The sequence below is a fragment of the Haematobia irritans genome, chromosome 1, assembly GCF_050003625.1.
Source record: "Haematobia irritans isolate KBUSLIRL chromosome 1, ASM5000362v1, whole genome shotgun sequence".
NCBI lineage: Eukaryota > Metazoa > Arthropoda > Insecta > Diptera > Muscidae > Haematobia > Haematobia irritans.
The window spans coordinates 31,065,264-31,074,825 of record NC_134397.1 but is presented as its reverse complement, the minus strand read 5'-3'; the positions used below and the strand labels follow the sequence as shown (position 1 = coordinate 31,074,825).

The 9,562-nt window shown below is 37.3% G+C and overlaps 1 protein-coding gene across 1 annotated transcript; it reads left to right on the top strand.

The window, feature by feature from the left end:
- Window positions 1-211: 211 nt before the first annotated feature.
- LOC142238082 (uncharacterized) lies at window positions 212-8,516 on the top strand. The gene is made up of 2 exons (XM_075309615.1): window positions 212-347; window positions 7,577-8,516. The coding sequence occupies exon 2, from the start codon at window positions 7,581-7,583 to the stop codon at window positions 8,463-8,465; it is 885 nt and encodes a 294-aa protein (XP_075165730.1). The 5' UTR covers window positions 212-347; window positions 7,577-7,580; the 3' UTR covers window positions 8,466-8,516.
- The last annotated feature ends 1,046 nt before the right edge of the window (window positions 8,517-9,562 follow it).

The window sequence follows — 9,562 nt, the reverse complement described above, 5'->3', positions numbered from 1 at the left end:
TGACCTGTTAAGAACTATTGGTAAGAATTCTATCCAAAGAAATAAAGTCCAAAATTTGATGAAATACTAATTCCCGCCTTTGGTTTTACTTCACTTTGTTTCTTTGTTTTGCATGTTGGGAGCTACGAACTAAGACAAAAAACTATTTCGTTTTGTTGGTTTGTTTCGGCTCGTGAGAGTTACATCAACCTTTCTATTTCACCCAGATTCCTGTGCTCCATTGCTCATCTGTCCATTATTGACAACCATTTGCAGTGTGTTTCGCATTATCATTTTGGTCCACTTCGAGCCAGATTGCCTCCGTTACTCTCTGAGATTTCATCTCCTGATCTACCAATAGCAAACAGGTACGTTGGTTTTGCACATGATTTTTTATGCCAGTCTTCATTGTAAGCTCCACGTGATTTTGTGTCAAGAGTCTATTCTTTTGCGATATTTATACATTTCTAAAGTGTAATAAAAAAAATAATAATCGCAAAAATATATTCTAGAAAAAAAAAAAAGATAATAATAAAATACACGTGAATAAAGTTTTTGGAAAAATTTAAAACGATACGCCACTCTAAATATATTTTTAAAATAAAAAGAAATTGTTTGGTGGTCTGAAGCATTGGTTTACTTCAATTGAAAGTATAGTGTGCAACAATCCACATACAAAATCTGGTAGTATTTAGCGGAAAAATTGTGGAACATCTAATTGTGACCAATCCATTTGCCGTACCATTGGATTATTCCCTGTGGAAACCCTGCTCATCACCATACAAAACCCCGTGAAAATTAAAGCAAGTAAGCAATAATACATTTACTACTGTGTTTCCCTTGATATAGAGTGATGCTAATTGTAAAATCTTGAAATATTACCGAAATTTGGGACAAGACAAATCTTTATTCTTCGATGCCAACATAATTTTGTACACCAGTGTACCCAAGAACACGAGACATAATTTATCACTTGCATTCTGTTCAAAAACCAGTCTGTGTTGTTGTTGTAGCCACTCTTTGCCAATGCATTGGATACCAGTTTATTGGTGCTCTTGGTTTTTTCGAACAGTTTGATAAATTTATGCCAGTTTCTGTGATAGCGGTTTGTGTGCTACACAGCTGCCAGCACTACGCTGCACATCTATTTTACTCTCACATGCTCTTGAGTACGATTCCATTGCCCATCACCAACACTCTCGTTCTCTTGAGTGTCTCACCCACAGCTGGTATTTACAGTGTTGGAAATATCAGCTCCACTTAACCTCTCCCTCTTTCACCTGCGAAATCAATAGTCTACTAGAGTAGCATATTGTGTTCTCTGTTTTTCGCATATACTTTTGAAAATCTCGATTTCCCATTAATAAATAAGAAAATATTGATCAAAACAAAAAGTAAACCAATTCTTCTTCTTCTTCGGCTCCATATAACCTCTCGGTCTTTCACATGCGAATTTAATAGTCTACAAAAGTATCATATTGTGTTCCTTGTTTTTCGCATGTACTCTAAGAAAACTCGGTTTCGAATTTATAAATAAGAAATCGCCGATCAAAACAAAAATAAGACCAATTCTTCCTCTTCTTCTACTAGACTAAAGTTCGTTGACCTACATTTCGCCTTTTGTTTTTATATCCATTTTCACTTGGATGAAGATACGTGTTTCTCGACACAGAGATATTTTAGAAAATCAAGATACAAAGGGTTGCCACGTATATTTATTTGTAATATAAATCCAGAAATAATTAAGTAATATCTTTTATCTCTATATATTGAAATTTGTCCTATAGATTCGTCCAGGATTTATTTTTGATGTGATATATTTTTCTACTGTATCAGAAACTTCGTGAATTTTCGGAAAAAAAAGGAAACGAAATATAGTTGCGTTGGTCCTACAAAAATTTGAGTCCACGTTTTATGATGATAGCGCCAAAATAAATTATTCTATGGTATATTTGTATTACGAATTTTTATTATTTGAAAGTGCAAAGACAAGTCTTATATACGTGTAATTTCTCACATATTTGGTTCGAATATCACGTCTCTGGAGAATTGGCTGATTTAGTTGCAATTTTGAAAGCTGGTAATAAGATTTGAGCTAAACTTTTGGTGCCTGGCATTTTTTTTTTGAGTGTATCATTCAGAATCTCGTGTAGTATTCATTCGAGTTTGTCCTAAACTTCGGGTAAATTTCCTTCCATTTTATTTCATTTCCCAAGTTGCGGCAATGTCCCTAGATAGGTTCATACGACTGGCTGATAGCTTGGTCGAATTTGAGGCCGCTCTAGATGGTAAGGAACTAGCGGTCGATAAAATTTGTCTAATAGAAACTCACAGGTGTGAAGTTCAATCTATATGGGAACATTTGCGTCAGGCGTCGGATCAATGCTTGGCTGAATTGGCCAATGAGGAGGAGCCGGAGGGAAAGGGCAGTAAAGATGACGAGGATGAAGAGGGCCAAGAAGCTAGTGACACTGAGAAAGTGAAAATGAAGTACAAAGCTTCATATGCGACTTATTGTAGATGTGTAACTAAGCTCACTGAATATTCTCAGAATCTTGTGCCGGCGGCTGTAACGTCTGTCACGCATATCAATAGTAGCTATAATCTGCCCCCTCTCGAATTGGCGACTTTTTATAGTGACTATAAGTCTTGGCCCACATTCCGTGACTTATTCACTGCTCTTTGTATCAAGAATACAAAATTAAGTCCGATTGAGAAGTTAGTTCATCTTAAACAGAAGACTAAGGGCGAGGCTCACGAAATTGTCTCAAAAAGTCCCCTTACAAATGATGGTTTTGCTTCCGCTTGGCGGAATCTTTGTGAACGTTTCGAGAACAAACGTGTACTTATCAATGAGGAGCTAAAAACTTTATTTAATCTTCAGCCCATCAAATCCGAGAATGCTGATGCATTGAAGAAATTACAAAGGGAGCTTAATTCATGCATTTCCAATCTTAAGTTCTATGGTACAAATATTGAAAGTTGGAATGCCATTTTTGTGTTTATTTGCTCCAATTGTTTACCCGAGTCCACTTTAACGTTATGGGAGCAAACTTTGAGTGATAAGACCACTGTCCCCCCTTGGTCTGAACTCAACGTCTTTCTCACTAACAGATATCGTACCCTGGAATCTGTTTTAGAGGTAAGGAGGTGTGAAAGCCCCAAACAAGTTCTGTCTAAACAGAGGACCTTATCCAATTCGAAATCTTCTTCCGAAAAAGTTAGGGCTTTTCAGACTAACGTTGATAAAACTCAATGTAAATTGTGCCCCACGGAGTTTCATCCGATTAGAAAATGTCCTCGTTTTATGGCTATGAATCAAACACAGCGACTTACGGAAATTAAAAGTAAGAATTTGTGTTTGAATTGCTTTTCTGCCGCACATGGTGTACGTAACTGCAAAAGTAAACACTCTTGTTTTAAATGTAAAAAGCGCCATAACACTCTGCTTCATAAGGAAGCCAATCCTCAAGTTGTGGCCACTCATACATTACCTTCTACGTCCTCGGGACCTCGAATAGATGTTGCACCCCAAACTTCCCAAGTACAGATACAGTCCACTATCCCAACAAGTAATGTGGTGCAGACCTGTTTCGCTTCTAACTCTAGGGGAGTCCTTCTTGGTACAGCTATTGTAAATTTACTTCATTACGGAGTCGTATACCAAGCAAGGGCTCTCATAGATTCCGGGTCCGAAGGGACATTTATTTCCGATAGGCTCTTCAATATGCTAAAATTGCCGTTTCGAAAGACTGCAGCCAGAATATCTGGTTTGAACAATAGCATATCTGCTGACGTCCAGAAGGAATGTGATTTTAGACTTCGGTCCAATAAGGACTTGAATTTTGAAATTGGTGTGACGGCACTTGTAGTTCCACATCTTTCTAACAATCTTCCTGCCAGTACTATCGATTCCATAGCTATTTCAGATTTTCCAGATATCGAACTAGCTGATCCTGGTCTTTTTGAGAGCTCCAGAATTGACATATTACTGGGGGCAGATGTTTTGCCCTCGATAATGCTACAAGGATGTAGATTAGGTGTATGTGGGTCTCTAATGGCGCAACAGACGGTATTTGGGTGGATAATCACTGGCCCTGTCCATAATGAGACTCCCTATTCTCAAACCACATGTGTATCATACTTTTGTGAAATCTCTTTAGATAAAGAGATTTCACGCTTTTGGGAGGTGGAGAACATTCCACAGAAACGATTCATGTCCCAATCAGATAAATTTTGCGATGAATTATATAAAAGTACAACTAAAAGGAATGATGAGGGGAGATATATAGTTTCTCTTCCATTTAAGGAAGAATATCCTCAAGATATTAATCTGGGCCATTCAAGGGCTAGCGCAATGGCGCAATATTTTCGTAATGAATCCAGGCTTTTGAAAATTCCTCAATTTAAAAATGAGTATGATAGCACCCTAGAGGAATATCTCACATTGAAACACATGGTCCCAGTTTCTGCCCCGAATCCATTGCATGATAGCTCATATTATTATTTACCGCATCATGCGGTCATAAAGCCAGAAAGTACGACTACCAAAGTTCGAGTAGTCTTTAATGCATCCGCTGCCTCTTCAAATGGATCCAGTCTCAACGATCTACTCCATATTGGCCCCTCTTTACAAAATGATTTGACGCTTTTGATCCTCAAATGGCGTTTTTATCGTTATGTATTTAATGGGGATATACAAAAAATGTATAGGCAGATTTTGGTAAATAAGGATCATACACCTTTTCAACGTATTTTGTACCGTAAATGTCCAAAAGGTCCGATACAAGACTATGAACTCCAAACGGTTACTTTTGGTGTGAATAGTGCACCATATTTGGCAATACGTACAATGATACAATTGGCGGATGATGTGAAATACACTTATCCTTTGGCTAGCAATGTCCTTAAATCCTCGATGTACGTCGATGACGCTTTGGTGGGAGCACATACAATTTCAACTGCAATTCAAACAAGGGACGAAGTCATTGCGGCATTGAGATCAGCAGGATTTTCAATGAGGAAATGGACGTCCAATTCAAAAAGGATCCTTGAAGGACTTCCCACTGAGGACTTACTATATTCAGATTTTTTAGATTTTGATGATCATAGTTCTGCAAAGACTTTAGGCATTCGTTGGAATGCGCGCTCCGATCACTTCTATTTTTCTACAGTTGCTTTTCCACAAAATTGTCTTAACACAAAACGTGAAGTCCTTTCACAGATCTCTAGGCTATTTGATCCAGCGGGATGGCTAGCCCCAATCGTCATAACTGCGAAAATTATAATGCAAAAGATTTGGATGGATCGCACTGAATGGGATGCTGTCATCACACCTGAAACTTTAGCGCTTTGGAAATCCTTTAAAGATAACTGCCAACACATAGACAATATCCAAATTCCACGATGGATTAAATTTGTACCAGATTGTGATGTCCAAATCCACGGATTCTGTGATGCCTCTCAGAAGGCTTATGCTGCCGCCATATATATCCGAATTGTTTTTCAAGACTCTATACATGTTAATTTAATTTCTTCCAAAACAAAAGTTGCACCTCTTAAAACTATATCAATTCCGAGGTTGGAATTATGCGGGGCTACACTTTTGGCTGAAATCATTGATGCTCTTATTCCAAATTTTGAAATTCCAAATTATTCCATATATTGCTGGTGCGATTCCACAATTGTCTTGGCATGGTTGGCCAAACCACCATGCTATTGGAATACCTTCGTGGCCAATCGCGTTTCTAAGATTATCGAGGTAGTCAATGCATCACGATGGTTTCATATTGACACCGAACATAATCCTGCTGATATAGCTAGCAGGGGACTTCCTCCTCTGGAGCTATTGGAAAACGAATTATGGTGGAAAGGTCCATATTGGCTGTCTAAACCCATGGCGACTTGGCCCGAATCCAAATCTCATAACGCTGAAGATATTTGTTTGGAGAAACGACTTATAAAGGTTCACTTTTCATATTTTTCGAATTATCAGGATGCCCTAGAGCGTTTTTCATCATATTCTCGAGCGTTACGCGTCATCTCCTATATATATCGCTTTTTTTACAGGACTCACCCCAAATTCCGTGACAACTTTTGTAAAGCTAGTATCGCTTTAACAAGTGCAGAGATCATATTTGCCCGAAAACAACTCATAATAGTCTGCCAAAAGGCATTCTACCCAAATGAGTATTCATGTCTTAATTCTAAGAAATCCATTTCTAAATCAAGTCCACTATTGAATTTAAATCCATTTGTCGACAATGAAGGATTTATGCGAGTTTGCGGCAGATTGGAATCCTCCCCCAATTTAACTTATAGTGAAAGGCATCCAATCATACTTCCATATGGTTGCCAATACTCCAGACTTTTGATAAAATTTATTCACGATATTACACTTCATGGAGGAAACCAGCTTCTCCTTCGATTGGTTCGCACCCAGTACTGGATCCCAAAAGTACAAAATTTAATCAAGACAACAATCCATAACTGCAAAATCTGCGTACTTTACAAACGACGATGTCAACAACAACTGATGGCCGCATTGCCACCAGAAAGATGCGAGTTTTCCAGACCTTTCACTCATACAGGACTGGATTTTGCTGGCCCTTTTGACGTCAAAAGTTATTCTGGGCGATTTTGCCGCATTTCTAAAGGCTACGTGGTAGTATTTGTCTGTTTTTCCACAAAGGCAATACACCTTGAGGGGACTTCAGATTTATCCACACCAGCTTTTCTTGGAGCTTTCAGCCGTTTTGTTTCACGTCGTGGGTGTCCACTCCATTTACATTCGGATAATGGGACCACATTCATGGGCGCTTCTCGAGTCCTAGCAAAAGAATTCATCCAAACGTCTCATCTTGCTATCACTGCCAATTATTCTCATCAGAACCTCACCTGGCATTTCATCCCACCAGGAGCACCCCATATGGGTGGCCTATGGGAAGCTGGGGTAAAGAGCTTCAAGCTTCATTTTAAGAAAATAGCTGGTGGCATGAAATACACATTTGAAGAGCTACAAACATTATTAACCAAAATAGAAGCATGTCTCAATTCCAGACCACTTTCTCCAAGTTCTGAAAATCCATGTGATCTTACTGCTCTTACCCCAGGCCACTTTTTAATTGGAACCCCGATACTAGTCCCTTTAGATCCAGAATATCGTGAAACACCACTATCCATTCAAAACAGGTGGCAACGTCTCAAAGCAGTCCATCAACACTTTTGTACTCGATGGAAAAACGAATATCTCAAGGAGTTACAAAAACGCAATAAGTGGAAGTGGCCTGAGGCCAATCTGACGGTTGATACATTTGTCGTCGTTAGGGATGAAAATCTGCCTCCCAACTGCTGGCGTCTTGGAAGAATTACAAAAGTTTATCAAGGCAGCGATAATAGGGTCCGAGTTGCAGATATCCTAACGCAAAGAGGAACAATCACAAGGCCCATAACGAAACTAGTTGTCCTCTTTAACGAAAACAATTAAGTCCTATTTGTATTTTTTCCAAAGGTTTTCTTTTGTTTTTGTTTTAGCCTCAGTTTTATTTTGTAATTTTATTAATCTCCGTTTCCACCACTAATTACATTTATTTTGCAGAAATATGAACTCTCACAAGGCAAATAAAAAATCCACCCATTCTGCTTATGTGTGCCGAGTATGTCGTAAAATCCATGCTCTCAAATATTGTTATCGCTTTCGTAACATGAATATTACACAGAGAAAAGAGGTCGTTAAAAAGTACGGATATTGCCCTAATTGCTTGGCACATACCCACTCACAAGGTTCCTGCTTTACCAAAACTGGCTGTGGATATTGCCAAAAAAGTCACCACTCGCTTCTGCACATGCACGACCGATTACAGAAATTATCTTCTCCGGTCGTCCAAAGGAGAACTCCACGATCTGCGCCAAAGAAACCTACCACCAAGTCGACAACTAATTGTACTAGAAAACCTCCTACTAGTATTCCAACTTTTGACGAAAAAGCTGCTACTACATCTCTCACCGCCATTCTTCGTCAGAATGCTGCAACACTGTTACCTACTGCTATGGTGAAAATTCAAACCAAAGATGGAAAACATAATGCTAGATGTCTTCTCGATTCTGCATCAAAAATGAGTTCCATATCGAAGCAATTCATTAAACAGTTCGATATGACCACTTTGGAGTTAGACAACGAAACTATATGTCCCGTCACGCTTTGGTCTTGTGTCGATTCGGGTTTTAAACTGGACGCCACGTTAAGGGTACACAGCCGTATCAACACAACTACACCGAAGGAATCATTACCAGATAACATTAAAAACCATTTTGATCATTTGATGCTGGCCGACCCACATTTTCATAAGTCGTCGTCCGTGGATATTGTGATTGGAGTTGATATCTTTTCCAGAATTATTCGAGAAGGCATTTTTATAAGAACTGGATTACCTACTGCTCAAAATACCTCCTTTGGTATAGTTATATATGGCACATTTTCCATATAACTTTTTATCCTTTCATTTCACTATTATTACTTATGCTTCATGTTGCTTTAATCAAACCGATAGATAATAGATAATTCAAATGAATACAGAATTTTTCTCTATCGTAAGAATTAAAAACAAATAAACTTAAAAGATACATAAATGAATTAAAACTAATTGTAAGCGAAAATAAAGATATTGTATCTTTAAGATACTTCTCATAATTAGCGTTAGTAATTATGCATACAAAACTTACCTATTCGAATTAATATTATCGTAAAATACCTTTACCCTAGTACTTGCGTTATAATATGGTTCCAATGTTTTTATTACAGTAATACTGCAAGGGGGGCGGTAATGTTTACGTCAAGAACGTAAACCCCTATTTTTTCCCGCGAACAATCTTAAAAATACCCGAATTATTATTATGAAATGTTATCGAAATGCTTTCAATTAGTTAACTAAGATAGCTTAACGAAAATATGTCTTCATATCAGCCATATTGTAAAAATTACATCCGTAAAAATCTTTCTTGTTCACTTCTGTCACTTGACCTGTTAAGAACTATTGGTAAGAATTCTATCCAAAGAAATAAAGTCCAAAATTTGATGAAATACTAATTCCCGCCTTTGGTTTTACTTCACTTTGTTTCTTTGTTTTGCATGTTGGGAGCTACGAACTAAGACAAAAAACTATTTCGTTTTGTTGGTTTGTTTCGGCTCGTGAGAGTTACATCAACCTTTCTATTTCACCCAGATTCCTGTGCTCCATTGCTCATCTGTCCATTATTGACAACCATTTGCAGTGTGTTTCGCATTATCAATAAATATTCTATTGAAATAACCTTTTGAAGAAATTTTCAATAGAAAGAAAATTTTGGCAAAATTTTCTATAGAAAGAAAATTTAAAAAAAAAAAATTTATAAAAATAATTCTGTATAAAATTAAAATTTTGAAAACATTTTCTATAGAAAGAAAATTTTTTAAAAAATTTTCTATAAAAATGAAAATTCTACAAAATTCTCTATAAAATTACAATTTTGAAAAAATTTTCTATAGATAAAATTTTGCAAGATTATCTATAGAAATAAAATATTGACAAAATTTTCTATAGAAACA

Bases quoted from the DNA above. Each gene is read 5' to 3' on its own strand.
- LOC142238082 (XM_075309615.1), top strand. From the start codon at position 7,581: ATGAACTCTCACAAGGCAAATAAAAAATCCACCCATTCTGCTTATGTG.